This window comes from Aedes aegypti, chromosome 2, assembly GCF_002204515.2.
Source record: "Aedes aegypti strain LVP_AGWG chromosome 2, AaegL5.0 Primary Assembly, whole genome shotgun sequence".
Lineage (NCBI taxonomy): Eukaryota > Metazoa > Arthropoda > Insecta > Diptera > Culicidae > Aedes > Aedes aegypti.
Window position 1 is genome coordinate 3,875,134 of NC_035108.1, and position 26,083 is coordinate 3,901,216.

General features: G+C 38.5%; 1 protein-coding gene across 17 annotated transcripts in view; it reads left to right on the plus strand.

Annotated features, from left to right (window-relative positions):
* Positions 1–24,899, plus strand: part of LOC5571447 (epsin-1) — a 74,133-nt gene extending 49,234 nt beyond the window's left edge. For 12 of the 17 annotated variants that reach the window (XM_021839773.1, XM_021839769.1, XM_021839774.1 and 9 more), the window contains 7 exons: positions 7,207–7,482; positions 7,544–7,663; positions 7,722–7,851; positions 7,913–8,178; positions 8,241–8,333; positions 8,450–8,851; positions 22,676–24,899. In XM_021839773.1, coding sequence (XP_021695465.1) covers positions 7,207–7,482; positions 7,544–7,663; positions 7,722–7,851; positions 7,913–8,178; positions 8,241–8,333; positions 8,450–8,851; positions 22,676–22,738 — 1,350 coding nt within the window. In that variant the 3' untranslated portion in view covers positions 22,739–24,899. Of the gene's footprint in view, positions 1–7,206; positions 7,483–7,543; positions 7,664–7,721; positions 7,852–7,912; positions 8,179–8,240; positions 8,334–8,449; positions 8,852–9,161; positions 9,321–22,672 lie in introns of all 17 variants that reach the window. The other 5 variants (XM_021839783.1, XM_021839784.1, XR_002499338.1 and 2 more) reach the window with 4 other exon arrangements.
* The last annotated feature ends 1,184 nt before the right edge of the window (positions 24,900–26,083 follow it).

Sequence of the window (26,083 nt, forward strand, 5' to 3'; positions counted from 1 at the left end):
CAGTAAGATGTATTAACAGCATTATGCATCCGGGAAAAACTCGGGAATTACAAATGACCGAGTAAAATACGAAATACTCGGGAATTTGGAGAACACGCCGGGTGATTATGTATTTCAAACATAAGAATACCAGTTTGTATCAAATTCAAGCTCTATAGGTGAAATTAGAATTTTTTCCAGGGGTTGCCCAACTGTCTGTCAACTCGTACTTCGCATCATAACTAACTTTTGGTAAGTTGGTAGAGATAGTTAACGATTAAGATTATTGAAACATTGCTAGTAGGAGACTCAAGGATTCCTGACAAAGTTTTGGTGATATGTTTGTTAGATTTAGAAAACTGAACTGAAAAGTTTATGAGTGGATTGCTAATGAGGTTTTTCATATATTCTATTAAAGATTCTTGACTGATTTTGCTTTAAATTTTTAGTATTCATTTATTTAGTTAACATCTACACAGATAACACTGAATCAACAATTTCACGCCACAATACTCGGTTCGTGGCCGCATCTCTCCATCCTCGGTTCTGCCCCACGCTCGCCAAATCGATACGCACTTGATCCGCCCACCTAGCTCGCTGCGCTCCACGCCTTCTTGTACCAACCGGATCCGAAGCGAACACCATCTTTGCAGGGTTGCTGTCCGGCATTCTTGCAACATGCCCTGCCCATCGTATCCTTCCAGCTTTGGCCACCTTCTGGATACTGGGTTCGCCGTAGAGTTGGGCGAGCTCGTGGTTCATCCTTCGCCGCCACACACCGTTCTCCTGCACACCGCCGAAGATCGTCCTAAGCACCCGACGTTCGAAGACTCCAAGTGCTTGCAGGTCCTCCTCGAGCATCGTCCACGTTTCATGCCCGTAGAGGACTACCGGCCTTATGAGCGTTTTGTACATGGTACATTTGGTGCGGGCGTGAATCTTTTTTGACCGCAGCTTCTTCTGGAGGCCATAGTAGGCCCGACTTCCACTGATGATGCGCCTCCGTATTTCACGGCTAACGTTATTGTCAGCCGTCAGCAAGGATCCAAGGTAGACGAACTCGTCGACCACCTCGAACGTATCCCCGTCTATCGTAACACTGCTACCTAGGCGAGCCCTGTCGCGCTCGGCCCCACCAGCTAGCATGTACTTTGTCTTGGCCGCATTCACCACCAGTCCAACTTTTGCTGCCTCGCGTTTCAGGCGGGTGTACAGGTCTGCCACCTTTTCAAATGTTCGGCCGACGATGTCCATATCATCCGCGAAGCAAACAAATTGACTGGATCTCGTAAAAATCGTACCCCGGCTGTTAAGCCCGGCTCTCCGCATAACACCTTCTAGCGCAATATTGAACAACAGGCACGAAAGTCCATCACCTTGTCGTAGTCCCCGGTGGGATCCAAACGAACTGGAGTGTTCGCCTGAAACCTTCACACAATTTTGCACACCTTCCATCGTCGCTCTTATCAGTCTCGTGAGCTTCCCGGGAAAGCTGTTCTCGTCCATGATTTTCCATAGCTCTACGCGGTCGATACTGTCGTATGCCGCCTTGAAATCGATGAAAAGGTGATGCGTTGGGACCTGGTATTCACGACATTTTTGGAGGATTTGCCGTACAGTAAAGATCTGGTCCGTTGTCGATCGGCCGTCAACGAAGCCGGCTTGATAACTTCCCACGAACTCGTTTACTACGGGTGACAAACGACGGAAGATGATCTGGGATAATACTTTGTAGGCCGCATTTAGAATGGTGATCGCTCGAAAGTTCTCACAGTCTAACTTGTCGCCTTTCTTGTAGATGGGGCAGATTACCCCTTCCTTCCACTCCTCCGGTAGCTGTTCTGTTTCCCAGATTGTGCCTATCAGCCGGTGCAGACAAATGGCCAGCCTTTCCGGACCCATCTTTATGAGTTCAGCTCCGATACCATCCTTACCAGCAGCTTTATTGTTCTTGAGCTGGTGAATGGCATCCTTAACCTCCCTCAAAGTGGGGGCTGGTTGGTTTCCATCTTCCGCAGTACTGACGAAGGCATTTCCTCCGTTGTCCCGTCCTTCATTGCCTGTGCTCTCAGCACCATTCAGGTGCTCGTCGAAGTGCTGCTTCCACCTTTCGATCACCTCACGCTCGTCCGTCAGAATGCTCCCATCCTTATCCCTGCACATCTCGGCTCGCGGCACGAAGCAGTTGCGGGATGCGTTGAGCTTCTGATAGAACCTACGCGTTTCCTGAGACCGGCACAGCTGTTCCATCTCCTCGCACTCCGTCTCCTCCAGGCGGCGTTTTTTCTCCCGAAAGAGGCGGGTCTGCTGTTGCCGTTTCTGTTTATAGCGTTCCACGTTCTGCCGGGTCCCTTGCTGCAGCATGACCGCCCGCGCTGCATTCTTCTCCTTCAAAACCTCCTGGCACTCCTCGTCGAACCAATCGTTCCGTCGTCTCCGTCCCACGTACCCGACGTTGCTCTCAGCTGCATCGTTGATGGCTGCTTTTACTGTTCTCCAGCAGTCCTCAAGAGGGGCTTCGTCCAGCTCACCCTCATCCGGTAATGCAGCCTCGAGTTGCTGCGCGTATGCCGCTGCGACATCCGGTTGCTTGAGCCGCTCTAGGTCATACCGGGGCGGCCGTCGGTACCGTACGTTGTTAACGACGGAGAGTTTTGGGCGCAGTTTGACCATCACCAGATAGTGGTCAGAGTCGATGTTAGCGCCACGATAGGTCCTGACGTCGATTATGTCGGAGAAGTGCCGACCATCAATCAGAACGTGGTCGATTTGCGATTCTGTCTGCTGTGGTGATCTCCAGGTGTATCGGTACGGAAGGCTGTGCTGGAAGTAGGTACTACGAATGGCCATATTCTTGGAGGCGGCAAAATCAATTAGTCGTAGGCCGTTTTCGTTCGTCAGCCGGTGGGCGCTGAACTTTCCAATCGTCGGTCTGAATTCCTCCTCCTGGCCAACCTGAGCGTTTAGATCTCCTATGATGATTTTGACGTCGTGGCTTGGGCAACTGTCGTACTCGCGTTCAAGCTGCGCGTAAAAAGCGTCTTTATCATCATCAGTGCTTCCGGAGTGAGGGCTGTGCACGTTTATTATGCTGAAGTTGAAGAACCGGCCTTTGATCCTCAACTTGCACATTCTCTCATTGATCGGCCACCACCCGATCACGCGCCTCTGCAAATCACCCATCACTATAAAAGCTGTTCCCAGCTCGTGTGTGTTGCCGCAGCTCTGGTAGATGGTATGGTTACCTCTAAACGTTCGCACCATTGATCCCTTCCAACACACTTCCTGCAACGCTACGATGCCGAATCCACGGTCCTTCAGTACGTCGGCGAGTATGCGTGTGCTCCCGATGAAGTTGAGAGATTTACAGTTCCACGTACCGAGCTTCCAATCGCTAGTCCCTTTACGTCGCTGTGGTCTTCGCCGATTGTCCCGGTTCGTATTCTCTCGTTGATTATTCGTTGCTTGATTTTTTTACGGCTGGCTTGCAGGGCCTGACACCAACCCCCTAGATTTCCGGAGGACCATTCCCCCTAAATGTTCGGAGGACCATAGTGCGCAGTTTAGCTTAGAGTCCTTCTCTGGCACTCGGACGATGATCAGCCGCCCCTGACATGGGAAACAGACGCTGTTGTGAGCCGCTCCTAACATGGAGTACAGACGCTCAAGGTTTGCAGAAGCAAAAGCAAAAGCAAACCCCCCCTTCCCTGTCAGCATACGACCAAAGTTCCCACCGGGGGTTGGTTACCCGATCTTCCCTAAGGTTACTCGTACCCCGGCCAGTACCGCGAGGAGGTAGGGATAGGAGTTGCTGGGCAAGAGGCTAAGGACCGCACAGAGGGGTCTATTTTATTCCTTCAGGTACGCGAGGTACCAATGGTACGCCATGCCCAGCCATTTACCAACCTTTAGTATATTTGTAGAGATTGACGAAAAGTTGAGCCAAAAAAATATTTGGAAAATTTCTTGGGAGATCTACTGAAGTCATGAACAGATTCATTATGAATTCCGTTGGCAGATTTTTAGCGGTTATTGATGATACTGATTCTAGGTGAAGCTTTTTATGAACTAATTTGGCTAGTCCTTGATGTATGACCCTTAAGAGATTTTGTATGGATTTAAGCAGATCAATAGCGTATTCTTCCAATCATTCCCAACAAAGAAGTTTATTTGTAAGACTATTTATAAATTTATGGTAAGCCCTTTGATGGATAAATAAATATCGAGGTGCTTTAGATATTCTTGGCCAGATTTTTGTTATATTCTTCATTAGCTCTTGGTCAAAACATTGATTTGGATTTATGTCGAAAAATTTTCATTTTCATAATTTTCTTTTCATAAAAGAACAATAAAATGTTTTTGGACATATCGTTCCAGTTAAATAGATCTCTCCTAGGATCCAATATTTATTATTTTCATCAAAATAAGAATTTCTTCAGGAACCAGCCACGGACCATATATAACGCACAATCCCGAAGGTATTGTTAGACGGTAATGGGTAGGTAGGTATCAGAAGGCCGGCTCCAAAGGCACGTTCCCCACCAGTTGGGAGATTTGTGCCATCGCCATATTTGAGCCTATTTCATCATCTACCCGATGGGAGAGGAAAGGGAAGGGAAAGATGGGAGGAAATAGGAGTGGGGTCCCTTGAAGAGGGAAAATCGCATAAGCGAAATGAGAGCATGTAGCTCCATACCACAATGGGTTCGAACAGCGCCCTAAAAATGGCACTGCAAAACGCATGAGCGTAGAGAGCCTATAGCTCATTACCACAGCGGGTTAAAAATAACAGAATGTCCTGAAGATTCAGGCTTCTGAATTCAGTTTCACTTAATAAGTGTTTACCAAGTAATTGGAATCGCATTTGCGAAAAAACTGGACAGTTACATATCAGGTGATATGAAGTTCCATAATCGGAGTCACAACTATCACACACAAATGAGTCATGGGTAGGCTACACCGAACATTGCTCTTTTATGGAAATGAACTTCCCATCAATGGATCATTGAAGGTAGTTTTTGTCAGTGCTCACCGTATCAAAACAAAGGCGCCACTGGAAATATGGGATTTAACATTGTGACAGCATTGCAGTGGATGGTGGTATTATAGTGGATGGTATTTTGGGAATTTCAACAAATAGTTTATTTCTTTTTGTCCAAAACTCTTTGAAATTCATGCCGTTTTGAGCTCACAGTGTTTTATAATTTTAATCAAAAATAATACATAAAAAATATCAAGTACAAATTTGACCATTTTGTGTGAAAAAAAAAACAAAAACATCAAGTCGTACGATCACTCACAGTAGTGTTCCTCTAAATTGTGGCTTTATAATTTTAAGACCCCCGAAGAGTTTTATAAAAGCGAAATTTTCTCGCTTTTTCTGATAAATATACTGCAGGTTTTAGACGAGAAGTTTGTCAAACATACATGCAGATATGTGGGCATAAGAAGACCGTTTAAACAGCTGATTGATGCAAAATCCGATGCTTGAAAAATCTTTTAGTCGCTTCAGCATTTATCGGAGTTTTATGAGCTTCAAAGAGCACCTGAATTTCCAGAGAAGCAAGTCTGTTTTTACTGATTACAAATCAAAAACTTAGGAAAGGTTTAAAATTGATCTGTCACGCTTTTATTGTCTCCGCAAATTATTAGATTCGGCTGGTGAATTATTAGATTCGGCTGGTGAAACGATTAGTGAAGTTTTTAAAGAAGTGTCTATAATGGATAAAGTCGGTTTATTCTGCACGCGTTCTGCTGAGCAGTGCTTCCTCAAATTTTCAAGAGCACAGGTCTTACCAAGGTGAATCCTGATCATGCAGCTACGATTCCTCCCCACTAAAAACTCCTTCCCATGACAACCATGGAGATGCAGAGGTGATCTTGGTCTCTAGTAACAAAAGGGTGTCACACTAACATTCCGGCGCCGTTATTGATCTATTCATGTTTAGAGTTCTCGAAAGTGTACATTGAAGATGGAAAGCTACTCCCAAGCTACATCTCTTGGTTCCTTGTGCAACTTCGATTACTCTGGTCAATTACGGAGTAGCAACTACAAATTGTACGGTCATCAATGCTTATGCTTATGCTTATTACAAATCGAAATTTATATTATTGTTATTTATCTTTATTTGAGTGGCTTTTTGCTCTTGGTTTTTCGCCGCTTTACAAATCGAAATCTTAGGAAAGATTAAGGTAGATGATAGCTCCGTTCCAAGGTTGAAAAATCTCGAGATTCATCTACAAGCTGGAAATGCTGATATAATGCTGATTTTCTTTCGTCCACTTGCTAATAACAGTCGCAATGCTTCTTACGATCGTTACGGGCCGCTATCACACTAATGTATGTGCATTCAAATGTAGCTTGGATAAACTTTCGAAGGATATAGTTTTGATTGATATCCAAATATTGTAGTCTCGTTTAATTATTTATATTTGAAAAGAAAAACCTAATCTAATTTTTGTACAGAACGATATATTTTTGGAACTAGAAGGTTCTTCTATCCCTAACATGCGTATATTTTTCGTTAATATTATCATGTCCAATTTCTTGATTTAAAATCAATAATAATAACATGTTTACTGACATTCTAATCGAAGAGTAGGTCTTTTGTCAATCAACTGAAATATTGTTTCATCTAACATAATCAATTATTCGATATGCAAAGATACAGGAGAGGGGGTGTCAATTTTGCCCCGACTCTTCACACTGCCGTTGGTACCTCTACTCTCAATCCTAACCTAGACTGAAACATAATTCTCATAAAATCCTGGGCAGATTTTTCACATTATCCTATGTGGGTTTCTAACAAAAGTCTGAGAAGCATTCTCACAGATTCCATGCTGCAGCACATGATTTTTAAAATAATCTTAAGAGATCATGTCGGAGTTCGAATCACGTTTTTCACGGAATCCTGAACAGGATTTCTGCAAAATCTATGGCATGATTCTCTCGTAATATGATTGTATTCTAACAGAATGCTTCGGTTTTCCAGAATCATATAAAACCATGAATCATTGAATCTTGGAAATCATTCTCGCAGAATCTGAGCAAAATGCTCTGAAATAATTATCTCTTTTTCGATATCTTCGGGGGAAACTTTCGCATAATATTGTTTTAGATATTTGGCCCACGTTTTAAAAAGTTTGGACAGGCCTGCTCTAGATCAAGTGCAATGCAGTTTTTTTTAAGTGACATAGATAACTATTTCATGGTTTTTAACTTTTTAGACTTCTGACCCATGGTCACGGACGTCCTCTCCGCCGGTGGTCGATCCCTGGCTGAACAGTGCTTCGGCACTTCCACCACCCGCATCGAGACCACCGGTGGCAGCCGCCGGCGTCGGATTGGATGCTTGGGCTCCGGCGCGAACTCACTCACCCTCGGTCACATCGGGCTCATCTGTGGAAGGTTGGCTCCAGAATGGAACCGGTGCCGGAGCGATAGCCCCCGCTGGAACAAATGGAAACGTCGATCCGTGGCTTAAGACGTCTGCTCCCAGTGCGGTACTTATCGGGTGTGATATTTGGATTGAGAATAGATTAATAACTTCTACTATACTTCCAGAGTGAACCGTGGCAGGCTAAAAGAACTACACCAGTGCCTACGGCTGATCCTTGGCAGGCTCCTAGCTCAAATCCAGCCAAACAAGATCCATGGGCACCAGTGGGAGATGGAGCTTTCCCGGTGAGTTACTCTTCGTTTTTTTATGAATAGTTTCACCTGAATTTGAGTTTTTTTACAGCTGCCTGCACATCGACCATCCCCAGTGGGAGCTATTACCTCGCCAGCCTCGGACCTCGATGAGTTTGATATAATCACCAAAAGGAGTAATAACAGCAATGCAGTCAACAACAATCTTAACAACAATGGTTGTAAGTCTCCAAATGATTCTATAGTGTTTTCACAATACTCAACCGTTCAACTTCGTTTCAGTATCGTTACTGGACGACCTGGACCCGCTATCGTCGAGCAACACCTCCAGTTCAGCCAGCAATTCAACTCCCTCGGCAACAGCGACGACAACGAAGAAAACACCTGCCTCGTTCCTCGGCGAAAACTCCTCGCTGGTCAATCTGGATAACCTCATCAAACCGGTGACGACGGCACCGGGGGCAGGAGCGCCTGGAGCGCCAGCCTACAATCCCTTCGGTGATGCAGCGCCTGTGCAGAAAAACCTGTTCCAACAGAATCAACCACAGGTTGGAAAAAGAACGCCCTTTTGAAGTACAATTTACTGACCATTCGCCTTCTTATGCTTTAGGTTCCGTCCATAAATCAGCTGAAACAGTCGCCGTTCCCAGTGACGCTCAATCAGGATCCGTGGGCACCAGTTAATCCTGCTACTGCGGCGCAAGTAAGTATTCTTCTATTGACTTGGTCGTAAAGCAAATTGCGAGCGGCAATGAAATAAACCAACAACGACTAACACTACAAACTTTTGTCACTACTGTCTGTATGCCATTCGTAAAGTTTGCTGAGCAAAACTGTAGCACTGGAATGGGCCATTCTTCTAACAATATTTCCTCGTTTGGACTAACCGATGATGTGACCGATGATTCTGATACTAACAATAACAACCCCACCCCACGCGAATTCACTGATTACGATAATAACAATCATCCGGTCGATAGCGGAATGGCTATCGATGATCGCGATGCTGAAATGTATAATCCCAATTTCCTCCCAACAACTTACATTGGCAAGCAACCTAGCAATGCAAATGCCCCTCTGGAAACCATTACCAATCCCAGAATAGCTCCCCCTTCCCATCCGCCCCCAATATATAATCATCAGTCGGAATTGAGCGACCTCTATGATTTCGGTTTCGGTGACGAAGGTCCTTACGATACTGACAATTCAAAAACCAGTCATGTGAGTAATTTTCGACCTCCCTTTGTCCATCTTCCCGTAGAACGTGCTAAATCAACTGGCAAAACAGACACACAATCGTTAGGACAAACGTATCGCCCGAGAAATCATTAGTGTCATTTATCAATCTATTCACCATTATCTCTGTCTGCTCTTTCTCTATTCCATGCTGCCCTCAATCAATATCGACATCTTCCACATTATACACATCTGCAATATCGACGAATATATCCGTATCGCCTGTCAAAATTCCTTCATAACCGTCAATCACTGTGTGTGTTGTGTGAATGCTCTGTTCCATATACTCTTGCAGCAACCTATGGGAGCTTGGACGTTGAAATAAAGCTGGAATTGCTCCGATAGGGGGATGGTAGAATAGTGTACTGTCGAGGCTAACACTGCTACTGCAACTACTACTACTTTTATATTACAAGCTCTAAATGATAGCGCTGGTTGAACGGGTTTTAGTCTGGTAATAGTTCAAATTTGTTCTTTTTTGTTACTAATTTTTTATACTTTAGTTATTGCTTTATAATTGCTTGATTTGTATTTATCATCATCGCTTTCATTGCTTCTATTTCATCAAATAATTTACTCTTGCTAAAGACAAATACGCGCCATCCTATGGCAAGGCTTTTGCTAAACAATCCATTCAAAATACTAAGCTTAACTTAAGCCTGATTTTACATTTTCATTCTTTCTGTGGCATAGTTGGTTAACGCACCTTGTCTAGTGTACTGGGGAGTCGTGGGATCGAATTAGTACAAATCGAATTAGTCCCAACTGGGGCAGAGCCTCATTACCAGGTTAGTGTTCTTATGAGCACTTCCACAGTTATTAACTAAGAACCTTATGTGTCAATTATTGTCAATTCGTATACCTATCATGTGGTAGCTACGAAGATGTACTATGTCCTGGGAAGACAAGAAAATTTACATTACTAAAAGATCCTTGACCGGCGAGATTCGAGAACCCATGACCCCCTGCACGTTTACCGCTACGGTTATTTGGGCCCCTTTCATTATACTATTTTTAACATGATTTATTGTCAAAAAAAATATTCAGAAATGTCCCAACAATTTTATCGAATAAGATTCTTCAGAAAATGTGAGGGAAACAATGGTAGATAGCAAATAGTTACTAAATTTTACTCGAAGTAAAATCGCCATAAAATTGTATAAATGAGCTACAAAAACGCCTCAACGAATCCGTAAAGTCTGACGAGCTCGCAAGCGAATTCTTGGTGAAATTCTTCTTGACCGTTTTCCAATTAAAAATACTCTTGAGACCTGCGTATCGCATTCCTCTTAAGATTTTTGAAACTACACATATTTTTATGACCGGCCTGAATGCGTTGTAGAAAAAACTCTGTCGCAAAAAGAGCTGCCACAGGGTGTCTACTACCCGGAAAAACCTGGAAAACCTGGAATTCTCAGGGAATTTTATTCAACCTGGAAAAAACCTGGAATTCTCAGGGAATTTCGGCTATAATCAGGGAAATTATTTTGGATCTGTAAAACAAGGTAGGATATGTCCTTTTCGTGACAGAAAATCTTCTCAATCATAAAAATTTTCGGCTGCGCCGCTATCAAGACGCTACTAAAAATATTAAGTCCTAATTTTTTAATAAAGATTTTATTTATCCAACATAAAACATAAATTTATGATTGCAAAGTTGGTAAAGGCAAGTACAGTTCCCATTTACAGTTGGGTGTCGTTCATAAGCATATGAAACTTGGTGGGAAACATTCGAAATTTATTTACAAAAATGTTTTTCGACTATTCCACAAGTTCTGGAAGAAATTTCAAGGAATGCTTCAGATAGTGATTCTTTCTGAAATACCATTATGAGCGTCTCCAGGGATGCTGCCAGCAATTTTTCAAGTGATGCTTAAATGAATGAATGAAAATCGTAGAGAACTGCAACATTATTACCTCAAGTAATTTTCACATAGATTACTCTGAAAAAAAAAAAAGACAGCGATTATCAATCCTGGATTTCCTCCAAATCTTTTTCCACTGATTCATTCAACGATTTTTCCAGTTGTTAGTTATAGGAGATTCATTCTTTGCACAAAGGTTCATTCCATAATTTCGATGTTTTTGCAAGAAATCCTACAATAATTCAGGTGAAACATCTCGGAATCGAAAGATGGCCGGCAGAATGGCCGACTTCTCCCCCTACTCACGTTTTCAAAGGCACAAACCTGGAGAAATAGTGGGCAGACGTTCCTGATCTTCTTATTTTAAGCTTTCTACCAGTGCACCAAGCCAAAATAAAAAGTGCGCTGTTGTGAAATGCTTTCTTCGCGAGATTTGTGCCTTTGAAGTTTTAGTGCAATCTTAGAAGTTGATTCCAAACTGTTTCACCTTAATCCGATGAAATCTTTTATGAACTTTTCCAAGAATTCCTCAAAAAAATCGACCTGGATTTCCTCATTAAGTTTCTCCAGAAATTTCTCTCAGAATATCTCCAGCATTTCATCAAAATGTTATTGCGGTGGTTCAAACTTTAGTCTAATAATTTTTCAAAAAATATTTCCAAACTCTGTGGATTCTTCAAAACTTCATTGAAGGTTCCACATAGGTTAGCTATTCTAACTTGTGTATTTTTCTAATTGTTCATACCGTAAAACGGGGTAACTTTGATAGTTTTTTAGAAGAAAACTTGAATATTTATGCATGCTGTTTCAAAGAATTTCAATTCATATTTTTAAAACAAGTACTGGTATCCTAACTACTGATTGCAATTGATAGATTTCCAAAATATTAATTCTTAATGGATTTATAATTTTTCATATAACCGAAAGTCGGTTTTCTGTTTTGGGGTAACTTTGATAATGCACCATCACTCGAACAAAATTGAATGAATTACAGAACATTTGTAGGGCGTGCCATATCTTTAGGCTCTTTAGGCGTTTAACGCTATATGGAAATTTCAGACTTAGATTACAAAAATGGTCCCAGTTTGTAAAACTAGTATTCGCTAAAAGTCTTGAGACCGAATTCGAGTTCTACTATAACTAGGCTATCAAGTATAAGGGACGAATTCATTATGACTTCATCAAATAGTGATCGTCGAACAGATTGTTTGAGAGCATTTCAAAATTGCTAAAATCTTATAAATTTTCCATATATGCATATAAATCCTCAGATGTACTTGATTCCAACGGAAATAGCTTTAACATAAAGTGTCATACTAATACTCTTTACTTATGCATTCGTTTTGCTTATCAGATTAACAGGAACTTTGTTATTTCGTTTAGTATGTTGAGAGTCTCGCATTATCAAAGTTACCCGTATTATCAAAGTTACCCCGTTTTACGGTACTTAAATTTCTTCAGGGAGTCTCTTCGAATTTCTTTAAAAAATTTTGTAAGGGCAATATTCAGTGATTCGAGGTTTTTTTTTCAGTTATATTAGCATTTTGTTAAGAAAATTTTGAGAATAATTTCATCAAGAATGCATAAGTTCTTTCAGAGATCTTCGTAAGAATTCATCAAGGCATATTAGGACTCGCACAGAAATTTTCTTCCACGCGGATTTTTCTCAACATATCCTTCTAAATCCTTGACATTTCCATGGAGACATCTCTAGAAGAACGACTGGATTTTTTAGAGATTTCTTTGGAAAATTAAAATAATACAGGAATTTCTGAATGAATTTTGAATTTTGAAGATGCTCTAAACGGGAATGTCGGAGAAAGTCCTAGGGAAATCAATGGATATATTTCTTGAGAACATGAGACTTCCTTTGAAAATGTCTCCAAAGGTATGAAGGAATTCCTAATGGAAACATCGAAGTAGTTTCTATGGTTATCCTCAGAAAAACTCCCGATTGAATTCTTGAAGGTATCAAAAACTAAATCCTTGGTAGAATTTCTTATGAAGTTCATGAAAAATCACAAAACAAACTCCTGAAGAGATTGTTGAAGTTATATGTGAAAGAAATCGACGGTAAAACGAGCAGTAATACTTGTCGTAATGTCAAGGGACTCCTTAGAATTATTCTTAGAGAAATGTCTGTTCAAATGAGAAACCAAAATTTCATGACGTGGTTCATGTTGTTTTTTATTATATTTTTAGTCGTCTCGTCCCTTTTTGTTTTTTTTTTCAGACGAGAGGTATCTAAAATTCTCTGAATTCTAAATCAAACGCTATCAGACCCGATTTCCCCAAGATATCACCTTGGAAAAAAAAATACAAAAGGCCCTCTAAAGAAATTAGGTGTATCGCTGATATCCATGATTCAGAATTCCATTTTAGGGGAAAGGTTTTTCCCTTAGGTTCGAATAGACTATTTTCTACATCTGATTTTGATGATTGAAGGCACTTTCAGAATAATTATTTTTTATGGAAATCACATAAAAATTCCCAAATTTTTAATTATTTTTTCTAATGTTGTTTACACGTTTAAAAAAACTGAAAATAAAATTTTTGTTTATTAAAATGAAAAATACTTATATGTTTTATGTTAATTTGATTATTTTTTGTTTAAGTGCTTTGAAACACCTTTTTTAAATAAGTTTTTAGTTATGTGAAATGAACTATCCATCAATCATTTATATTTCTTGGAGAATTTCCAGAATTTGGAATCTTTTTATTAAACCTGGAAAAACCTGGAAATCTCAGGGAATTTCATTTCTGTAAATGAGTAGACACCCTGTGTCAACTCTTTTCACCACATATCGAGTTTAGTGTATAGCTAAACAGAAATCACTTATTTGGTATAGTTTCATTTTAACGACGGATTAATTTATCGATCAGCTAATGATAATCATCAAAAGAGGTTGAAGTGTATTTGTTTATATGGAAGGCGAACACAAAATTATTGCGACACCGAAAATGTCATGCCAATTATCTTATAATGTTCAGAATCAAACCAAAATTTTAGGGTAGTTTTATACATATATTTACTTCAAAAACCAAAAGAAAAGTTAATCGATGGAGCCTTGAGTGCAAAATTGAAGGCATTTTCGCTTGATGCCCTCCATCAAAGTCTTTACAGTGTCATCCGGTACCAGTTTCTCAGTTTTTTTTTTTTTTTCATTTCATTAACATGTCCTTCTCGTCTTTGACTGTCTTCTTGCTCTTCCGAAGTTTCCGCTTCATTATTGCTCAGTACTGCTCCACCGGGCGCAGCTCCGGACAGTTTGGCGGATTCATGTCCTTTGGAACAAAATGGACAGAATTGGCCTCATACCACTCACATACTGGCCTGCCAAATGAGATATTTGGAGGCGAACTTCGACCTTTTCTTCTTCTTAAATTTGTCGTCCACATCGAACTTGCTCTTGCCGGTAAAAAAACTCCAACCCCGGAATTTGCTTAAAATCGGCTTATATACGTTTCGTCGTCCATCACACAGCAGCCATATTTTGTCAGCATCTTCTTGTAGAGCTTCTGTGCCCGAGTTTTAGCCGTCGATTGTTGCTACTCATCGCGGTTTGGGAGGTTTTGTACATTGTATGTATGTAGTCCAGCTCTTTCCCTCCGTCTTTTTGTTCTCCGGTCCCGGTTTTCTTCCAGCTCCTTTGTCGTGGTCCAACGTCAACCGCTCCTGGAACCGCTTCAACATTCTGGAGACTGTTGAATGGTGAATGTTCAACACTTTTCCCAACTGCCGGTGCGACAGGTCAGGAAATTCCAGGTTCCACCTCCATTTTCGTTGAATCGAAAAACACGACTTCGAGTTTGACAGCATATAAACAATACACATCAATGAGAAAGTGTGCAAAATTTGGTTGTTTTTACCCATTTGTAGAAAAGTTATGCCCTGTTGAATGTGTCGCAATAATTTCGTGTTTACCCTTTATGTATCCAGTTTATTGCCAAATTGTTGTCAAACTCCCATTAGGGGTCTTTCAGATTCTGAAAAAAAAAAATGTTAAGGTAGTTCTGATTCATACGTCTGATTCCACGGGGAAGTGGCTTCTTCGTTTACGATTATGAAATCGTGTTTACGACCTATCAACATTAATGAGTAAGGTCGTGATTCATGAAAAGAGTGAGCTTTTAGATTATTTTGCCTTATAATACAGATATCTGATAGTTATGGAGAACTGGCCATTTCGGTGGCAAAATCTGGTAATAGGGTCCTAAAGCTCTGTCCAAATGTTTGTACCAAACGCTTGAGTTTAGGCCAAAAACACATGTTTACAGGGTGCTTACTATTTCCTGTCAGTAAAATAAGTAATCATAGAAAAAAGATGGTTGTATGAATTTTAATTACCAGTGTATATCCAGTTTTGGACATCTATAACATTTGTCTTCACTGTACATAGATAATATATTTATTTTTTAACCTTAATTTCCAGTCACATGCGTTGCTTCAGAAGCATTACAGTTAGTTCGCACGTTATTCATTAGCATATATTTTAACCAAAATATACATATTTTTTTCGCTAAAATTTTCCATAATCAGTCTTATGCTATACCCTAGTATGTCTGAAAGGTTGTGGTAACATACTGTTTCAATCAGGCAATTTTTTCAGCGGAGTTTAGTCAAAACTACATATTTGTGGAAAACGTGCGTGCCAGGTGTAATGCCTTTAAAACAACACATATGACTAAAAACTAAAGTAGATGATAAAAGATTTAATCTTTACTTTGTCAAAACAAACTTTATAGATGTACAATACAGGATGTACACTAGAAATTAAAATTCATACATACATCTTTCATCTACGATCATTTACTTTACTGACAGGAATTAGTAATCACCCTGTACTTAATTATTAAATGATTCTCGTTAGTTTTACTTCAACAAACATTTTTTTTACGATTTTTGAGATTTTGTCACACCTCTTGGTTTAAACTCAAATTTTGGGTATATTTTGTTTTCCGCGACCTTCCGAAATGTCAGATAGGAATAACCCCAGTGTTAAAACTAAAATCCCTGTGGCATTTTTGTCGACAACGTGAACGTCAAACATGATCAAAAGGGTCAAGGTTCATAATTGGAACCATATTTAAAATTAAATGTTAAATATGTTATAGCCGTTATTTGAGATGGAAAAATTGCTAAAGTAGTTGCAAGAGCATGTTCTTTCGTATTATCAAATAAAAACAAGAATTCATGGAAAATTTTAGGACCCAATTGGATATCCGGAACATGTTAGTATCTAGGCAAGTCAGCCAAAAACTCTTGAATCATTAGGGTGGTCTATTAATTGTTGAACGGCTAAAACGCTCGTTACTTGTCGAACACCCCGTAATAAATATAAGACTGTTCAACGATATTCGTGGATTTTAGCCGTTCAACAAAAGGCGGGGGACTATTCCTTTCGAAATCAATTCAAAATTAGTGTTAATTGTTAGTGTTTAGCTATAAATTCAGATTTCTTATTAGACACTGCTACACCAGGCCCGTCCCACTCGGGCTCAGATTGGGTACCACTTCTAGTACTGCATTTGGTCCCTCGGTAGTGCAAAAGGTACCCAAGTTTGACAGTTCGCAGTACACTTTTCACGGCATTCTAGATTACCTTATGAGCCATAAAATTTTGGGCAACTGCAAGGAACATGGAGGTCTTTAACTTGTCTTTGGCTACACTACGGAACTTTCTACACCCCATACAATTTCTGAGCGGTTTTCAATAGAATAACAAGCAGAGGCAGGAGAACAACATTAACACGACAAGCCTGAGGAACACCCTAGCAAACGAAGAAAATAGCGTAAAGAAGTTGTATAAATTATTGCATGGAGCAGGATTGTTTAAACAATTATAACATGTAATAACGAGTTCTGCACCCTTCTGGTGTAAAGTGTCATAAATACACAAAAAAAAAAACAAATAAACAATAGAAGGAAACTGATTTTTCGTTGAATTGGAGACCTAACTTGATGGTTATGGATATCGAGTAACCAACACCCGATTTTAGCACCCTTTTGACCCGATTGTGTCTACCTCCGACTTTAGTATTCTTTTTACCCGATTTTATCAGCCTGAAACTTATATTATTTTAATCAGACCAAACACATATAAACTGACCAGAGGCGCGTCCACATTCGAACCCATGTCCACACATATTTTGTGCAACAGTGAAGCTAAGAAAAATGTTCACTGACTGTAAATTGAAAATTACTATATTTGAGGAGCTCAAACGCAAAGGGTGACATTTTGGTCTGTTTTGAGTTGAGTTGAGGAAATTCTACTGTTCACAAGCGTTCTAAAGATATGTTCAGGTGATTTTTCCGCTCTATAGAAAAAAATGACAGGACAAAAAGTATTACTGTAGGGGTGATCGGGGCAATATGGGCCGCCTAAGGAAAATGTCATGGAATACATATAAAAACAGCAAAAATTATGGTTTAAATGCAAGTGACTTGTACTATAAAATGTTATCTTCCATGTTACGTCGATAATTATGCTTAACATCAGCTTGAAAATTATTTTAGGAACTTATTGGAAAACCATGTTTTTCTACGTGGTCACCAATCATATGGAGCATTATGAGCCACCCTACGGGGCAGTATGAGCCACCTCATTCAATCGAATGATTTTTGTTTAAAATAGTTTAGAGAAGAGTTAGCGGTGAAGAATACATTATTGGAAAGGTAATGTTACTAGATTTGCTTGAAATTATTGATTCTTGCAGCTTATTTTTTAAAGATACATGATACATAGTAAACAGACCATGTTATACTAGTACTAAATTGCGATACTTGGTTCAACGTATATTTTAGCAAAGTGTTCCACTTGTAATGGTGCATAAAGATGACTATGCAGTAAGAGAATAATCTGCTATATTTAGGCAATGCATTTCTATGTTCAAAACATCGTTTGTTTTGCTTAAAACTAGGTGGCTCATTTTGCCCCGCCCCTTCATCTTGAAAATAATATACTGTTTTTCAATAATTTTGTTCACGAACAAATCTAATTTTGCTCACGAATTGTTCATTATGATCAGAAGTTTGAATGGGTTGGTAAAATTTACCAGAGTTATGAATATAATTGTCTTATAGGCTTAATTAAAAACTGCCAAAATTATAAGCTTTTCAGGACAAATGACAAATTTGTACATTTTTGTAAATATCTTGAGTGTTTAAACGAATATTCTTACGGTTTTTATTGTGGTGGCTATTTGAAGCATCCTTTAGCACATCATAGTGACACTAGACATCATAACACTGTTTTTGAGGTCAAAACCGGGGTGGCTCATATTGCCCCGTATGTTCATATTGCCCCCATTGCCCCTATTTTTTTTTTAATTATTTTATCTAGGAATTTCTTCTGAAATTTATTCAGCTATTTGCCGAAATTTCATGATAAGACACTAAAAATTTCTTAAGGAGTTCATTTAGTGATTATTTCTCCACGAATTTTCATAGGAAATTTCTTCAAGAATTTTGTTTCGGGTACCTCAAGAATTTAACCTGGATTTTTCCAATGAGAACCACAGAAATGGAATTTCTCAAAAGATCATTTCAGAAGTCGACCGAATAGTATGGTTTAATGGCTTCAGAAATCATTTAAAATTTTATCCAGTGGTTCATCCTTCGATTTCTCGAAAAACATTGGACAGAATCTGTTTAGAAATTCGTGTAGGAATGATCGAATTGTTGGAAAAATTGCTGTAGTGTGAACAGCTGTATAAATTTGCAAAAACGTTTGAAGATTGCATGGGAATTTTTATGAAAAACTGTTTAAGATAAAACTTAATTCATAAAAAATGGAAAATTCATAGAAAAAAAAATAGATTTGTTCATAGAACCCCTCAAGGAATAATGGATTTCTAGGAGGAAACGTGGGTGAAGTTTTGAAGGAATCCACATGAACAGATAGATGAATTCTTGCAGGGTTTCTTGAAAAAAAAATCTCAACCCTCTTCGTCGAAAGAAATTCTGTAGAAATCTTTGGAAGATCTCCTAAAATAACAACAGGAGATTTCAGATAGACAGATTAGCGAAAAAATATCTGCAGGAAGTTCTAGGATAGTTTTGAAAAAAAAATCAGAATACTTGAGGAAATTTAAAGGTAGTAGGTAGTAGTTCTCAAGGATTTCCTGGAGAAATTATTCTAAGCATCATTTGAAAATCGCTGGAAGAATTTCTTGTAGAATTGGTAAAGAAATCTTTAGAAAAATTGCTGGAGAGATCTCTGTAGGAGACCCTGAAAGTATTCTAAATGACATCACTATGATAATTCATGAAGCTTTTCCTCGGGGAATCTGAGATAAAATTCTTCAACAGCCTGTTGAGCCCGTTTTAGTCCTGGAAGGTTTCTTTGGAGCCTATACAATGTTGCATCAGGATTCAATGCAAGCAGGATAAGTAAATAAGAGACTTTAGACACCATTTAGGTTGAAATAGATACTTAATAAAATAGAGACCAAATCTCTAACAAGAAACCTACAACTCCTTCTGTCTTTAGGATTAGATCAACTTTCGTTATCATTAAAATATTTATATCCTTTCCAAATCAATTTTATCAAACAAATTTGACAAACATAAACCAAACTGCTTTTCTTTCAAAACCAATGAGGATGTTCTAATGTCCTCATCTATTTTTAGATGTCAAAAGGATGAACAGAAAATGTTCTGTAAATTTGTGTTGTTTTTTTTTCTTCGCTCCGAAAAGACCCGACTAATCGTTTTCAGAAACTTAATATGTTTGAAAAATGTTTCATCGAGCAGAAACTTCGTCAAATAGTTCGCTCGAATTTCTTCAACAAGTCAGACAAACCTTAGAAAATTAAAATCTGCTCTAAATATTTTAATGAATTATGCCACAAAATATCAGTAGGAATTTATTCAAAACATTTTTCAGGAATTTACTAAGAACTAAATCCAGAAATTTCTACGAAATCAGCCAAGAACTTCTAACCAAGTGCTGTGGAAGTTCTATAGGAATTGCTCTGAAAATCGTCAAGAGATTCAGCAATGCTTCAATAGATTATATCAAGAGTGATCGCATGTTCAGAAATCGCTAGCACCATCACATTGTGTATCGAAAAAATATCCCGATATTAGTTCTTTCCAGATTTTGTCAACCCTTAATGCAACATGGGGCTGACAAAATCGGAACATTACTGTAACGCCTTCGAGCAACCGTACGAAATTACATTTAACTCTCCCTTACTCGATATTCTGTATCTCGATATTTCCCCTAACTCGATGGAATGCGCGGTCCCTCCAATCTAGCATACTTTGATCCCTCTGTAAGTCGATACCTCTCTAACTCGATGTTCCCTAACTCGATGCGATCTGTTTCAGTTTCCTATGCATTTTTACCTCTCTAACTCGATGTTTCCATGAAAATTTTCAAATATTCTCCAAATGTTAATAAATTTCATAAATTTGATAATTATGATTATAGTGATAGTAAAATTAAGGTTCCACAAGACATTTCAGGGTGATAAAAAATTAAATTTTTGAAGGCTATGCAAAAAGTGTCACGTTGTCAAATGTACTGAAAATTTACTATTTTTCACATTTAATTTACTATTTTGAATGTACTTTGTCGAAATAATCAAAATTTCAAAAATTGAAAAAATTGTGTTCTGTATCTCGATTCCTCCCTAACTCGATGGTCCCTTCAATATCGAATTAGGAAGAGATGACTGTAAAAGTTAAATTTTATATAAAATTTTACTCTGCTACTTTTGAATTTTTGATTTGCCAGGAATTGCATAAGATTAATTAGAAATTGGGCCTTCCTTAGCCAAGTGGTTTGAGTCTGCGGCTACATAGCAAAGCCATGCTGAAGGTGTCTGGGTTCGATTCCCGGTCGGTCCAGGATCTTTTCGTAATGGAAATTTCCTTGATTTCCCTGGGCATCATCGTACCTGCCACACGATATACACATGTAGAAATGGCAACTAAGGCAAAGAAAGCTCTCAGTTAATAACTGTAGAAGAGCTCATAAGAACACTACGCTGAGTAGCCGACTCTGTCCCAGTGGGGACGAAGAAGAATTAGAAATTGTAAGAATTCCGTCATTAATTTTCTTGAATTACTATCGTACACTTATGCTGGACTTTCTCTAGAAAAGCGTTTCGTATTTTTCCAGAAGCCCGTTTCACAACTAGGGTAGGTGTACCAATTATGGATGCAATAGGTCAACAGTATGGATAAAAATCAGATTGTAATCGCGTTTTTAAAACGTAAGCATGACTTGTTGATGTTAATTACTTGTTTGAAGCCTTGCGAAGCTGTTGAGTTAAACAGTTTCAGTACTAAATTGATTTAAAGCTTATCAAAATTGGTTTTAAAAGGCGTTGTCTTTGTACCAATTATGGCAATAGTGTTCCTAGCATTCGACATAAAAGTGTACCAATTATGGACTATCGAATATTTGTACGAAATGGACTCAAATGCCATCCAGAGCGAATGATAATGCAACGCTAATAAGTAATTCAGTGAATGCTCATAAAAACGGGTAAGAAGGTGACTTGTGTGTGAGGCAAAATTTTCAAATGTTCATTTTCCGAAGCTTATTCCATGTTCTTATCGAGGTTTAGTTATCATCAAACTCATATAGGTTTACCATTCCTGTGAATATGAGCCGTTATATTCTAGTGAAACAATAAGAAAAATCTCTTTTTGTTTCAACTAGTGCCATAATTGGTACTTCTACCCTATATGACATTTGAAAAAAACTTCTTTAAACTTTGACGAATAAGTTCACCACTATTGCCGGGAGTTTTTCTCTACTGACTGGAATCCGAGACTTAAATTTACATGCCTATCTTTCATTCACTCGGTCCAAGATTTATGAAATCTTTTTTTGGCCCAGATAGATGTAGCGGAAAACGCGCAGTTGTTCAGTGAGACCAAGCTGAGGATCGTGGGCTCGAATCCCACTGCACTGGTCGAGCATCTTTTCGTAATGGAAATTTTCTCTCCAGGGCATAGAGTTTCGTCGACAATTGTGTTTTTGTGATTGTGAATTTTAAGAAAATCCTAAGTAACCTTTGGAAGCATCTTTGAAGAAATTACTGGTTGAAATCTTGAGGATGTCCTTAATAAAAAATTTGGAGAAAGTTTTAGAGGAATCGGTGGAAGAATTACTGGATAAATTCCTAGCAGACATAGGATTTTATTGAGAAGCTTCCGAAAAAATCTACTTGGAAATTCCTTGTACAATCTCTGGAGGAATTTCTATGATTATCCTTAATAAAATTCCAGGTTGAATTCTTGAAGAAATCTTGCATAAAATTTGTTATTTTATTTTGTTGATCAAGGCACTTTTAATGATACTGTTATTTTTATTTTGTTTCTCGCACGCTTAACTTCACTTCATAGCCTAAGCTCATCATTTGCGTTTTAGCTTTTCTCTAATATTTGCTTAAGTCTATTAACACAACTATCTATTTGTGATGGTATAACAGTACTGCCCATAACTGCATATTTGTAACATTCGACAAAAGTAGGCATTGAGTAAATGGGATACCAAATTTACATTTTATTGCAGTATGGGAGGGAACTGATATTTCAAAAAATCACTAAGAATTCAAAAGTGCTTATTTGAGGCTGAAATTTTGTACAACTCATATCGCTTATTGGGTAAAAAGTCAGAAAAAAATTCTGATAGAAATTTCGTTGTCACTGCATTATGAGGCTCATGTATAATCTCAATGTGACTGTTATGCGGTTACAATTGCCAATGTGACAAAACAACTTGGTATTTTTTTCGAATTTTCTAGAACAATCTCACAGATTTTAGTAAGTGGATCGAAAGTATTTGTTATTTGATGACTCTCCCCGGTATTAACTCGAAATTGTCAAAAATGTCGAATGTGACTGTTATGCAGTTATGGGCAGAGTAGCTTTGAAATAGGAAACCTTAAATAGAAAATCTGATCCTCAAATTTATCCCAGCAGAACAACATCAACAACAATGCCCCCTGGATGAATCCGCAGTCATCGAATCCATTCCTATCGTAAGACTAATGCGCCAACACTATAGCAGAACCATAGAAACCAACCAATAGCAATTTTACCAGATCCGAAACACAGACAACTGGCAGGGAACAACATAAGAGCGAAGAATCGTGTAGTATCACGACTGAATACAACGATAGAAAGCGGAAACCCAGGTTACTTATTACGATGCAAAATGAAAAGCGTATATCCGAAAAAATCTATGTTGATCAGAGTAAATTTTAGTTTCCAAAACTGTAGATATGATTGTAAATCAATAGTGACTAAAAATAAAGCGACTTTCTTTGCCCTCAAACTCTTCAAAAGCACACTACCTACAACTACTGAAAAAAAAAACCCTGATAGAAACCAAACCGAACTCTTGTAGTAAACAGCTAAATTACTAATAGAACAGAAAACCGTGGAAAATCATAAATGCCTTACTAAGTGTTAAAATGAACATAAGGAGAATAAAATTAGATAACCTAAACGACTGTTGATAACAAAAAAAGAACAACTAATTGGGATGAGCTCTAGAAACACATTTCTGACATTTTTGAGCTAACAAGCCCAACTACATACAAAGATAAGAAGTGTATGTGCATATATGTAGGCGCACTTCTGGTGTAATGAAAAAAAAGTTTTTACGGCTTATCATAAAACTCAATTTTGAACCTTTTTTCTAACAAAATCAAATAAAAATAAAATATACTTCTTTTGTGAATGTGATATCTGTTACCACACATACATGCAGTTGAAAAAAAAAACTGTGGAATTAAAAAAAGAAAACAATTTGCTAGAAATTTGAACACTATGAGTAGAATACTCTGTTTGGAAATAAAGAGATTAGGTATGTGAACCTTTCAGTGCTGCCCTTGACGATATGCGGTAATCGGCTACCTACAATCTTCACTCCACAAACGTGGTTACAACCAACAATACCGCGAGGAAAATTGCAATAGCTAATTAAGGTTAATCGAAACACCCGTATCTGCCAATGGATAGGCATCATAGGGGCAACATTTGAATAGCACATATGCTATATTTCATTAAAACTCCAACAAGAGTAGAGATTTTGTGCGTCGGAGAGTGTCAAATAGAAGTTGGTACTATTTTTGGATGGTTTTCTATTTTAATAGTTTCAATCAAAACTAATCCCATAGTAAGATTTTCTACGTATGTTTCTGATGATGGTTTCAACTGGATTAATTGCTTTAAACTTGTGGAAAAGGTCGTGGGTAGTAGAGGAGATAGTAGGTATTTGAATTTCTGCGTTACTTTATCGGGTGGATCAAAGTAGGCTTCGCTTTTGTGCCTGTAATGTCTCACTAGAGGAAAAAGGGGAATAAATCAAATAAACCATTTGAGCTTTAGTTGTAAACTACAGAAACAAATACGAAGAAGTCGAAGTTAGATGAGAATGCTACGAATACTGGTTATCATGAAAAGTATTGTGACGAATAAACGAATGAGGGATCATTATATTTCTGTTTACTTGTACTGTGGGAATGTAAGCTACATTTTCTGCTACTATTTATTTGAAAATAATATAGCAATTATTAACGTGGTATGTAAAGTATACAAGCATCATTCAAACCAATCTTGATACAAATATTTTTTTTCCAAAAAAAAAAACCGCTTTACTTGTAACAATTAAAAGGTTTTTTAATTACAAAAAAAAAACAATTCTAATTTTGAATTGAACAGACATTATGCACATATTACATAATCCTGAAATTGACATTTTAACTTCGCCCGTTTGTAAAACTCTTCGGTGATAATGCTTGAACAATTGCAGAATTACGTAATTTGTGCCCGATGACTTTTCTACGAGTAAAGATATACACATACTCTGCTGAACAGATGAATAAACAACCGAAGCAATAGTTTTTTTCCGTTGGCATCTCGTTTTTTGGTTTCCATTTCGTCTCTTGAAACTAAGCATCAGATAGGCTTGGAGTTGTAACAAAACAAAAAAGAAACAAGGTCAGAGGTTTATTTTTTGCTTACTGCAATTAACTAATTCTAAGAGCAGCAGAACACACATTTCAATTTCGATTGAACACTGAGACGACACCCGAGAGGAAGAGATAAAACTGGAAGAATGTATAGAGTTAAAAGATTATTTAGAACGGAAGAATGAAATTATATATATTTTATAAAATAAATCGAACTGATTTCAATACATGTCCAACGGACAGTACGGCAGATGTAATGTCAAAGCAATCCGAAATTTCCCTAACAGTAGATGCAGGTCAACTACAGTGACTAGAGATCGACATTATAGGCAAATTAGCTTTGAACCGATGCGGGTTATAACCGAAGCAAAGCCAAGGTTACAAGTCGATAGCAGATAGCGTTTTGAGTTTAATGCTCAACATTTGTGTGCAGTGAAGTAGCTAGGAAGGTTGGGAGGTTAACGAATTGACATTATTAGAATCGTGGCCTTCCTTAGATGAGTGGTTAGAGTCCGCGGCTACAAAGTACAGCCATGCTGAAGGTTCAGGGTTCGATTCCCGGTCGGTCCAGGATATTTTCGTAATGGAAATTTCCTTGACTTCCCTGGACATAGAGTATCATCGTACCTGCCACACGATATACGAATGCGAAAACGGCAAGTTTGGCAAAGAAAGTTAATAAATGTGGAAGTGCTCATAAGAACACTATGCTGAGAAGCAGGCTTTGTCCCAGTGAGGACGTAATTCCAAGAAGAAGGAGAAGAAGAAGAAACGTGACCAGATGCCGAATGTATTCCAAATCCGGTTCTCCTAGGAAAGCGGCATGTTTAAATCCGATTTAGATGGTTGCGACATACCACACTTAATGATTTTGTAATATTTTATCGAATTTGCTTCAAGAGTTTTTGGATAACTCAGCCTCACATCCGGTTTCCCAATGAAATTTTCAATGCATGAAGTCAGAAACTTCATTTGAACCATCTTGATCCATTCTTCGTTAAAATTGGTTTGCAAAATGATAGAGCTTGATACATCGCAAACTTGGTTTCGCCAACAAAGTGGCCTTACCCGGGTAATCGATAAAGACATCCAGCTTGTGGCCAAATCTTTGAAAAACTCTTAAACAATCCTATTAGGGTGGTTCAAAAAAGCTTTTTTGCTCCACACCGCTCATTCGATTCAAGATAAAATTCTGAGTGTCCTCTCAAAATTTAAGCCCATTTGGATGGAAATTGAGACCTACAAAGGGCCCTATTTTATAAGTCGAGTCGATCAAAAACGACTCGACTGGAGTCACTGTCGACCAAAAATTTCACTCGACTCGGCTCTGTCACTCGAGTTTATCGACAGTTGTCACTCTAAGTGACTGGATTACTATGGGAGTCGACGGGTGACATCTGAAATATACCTG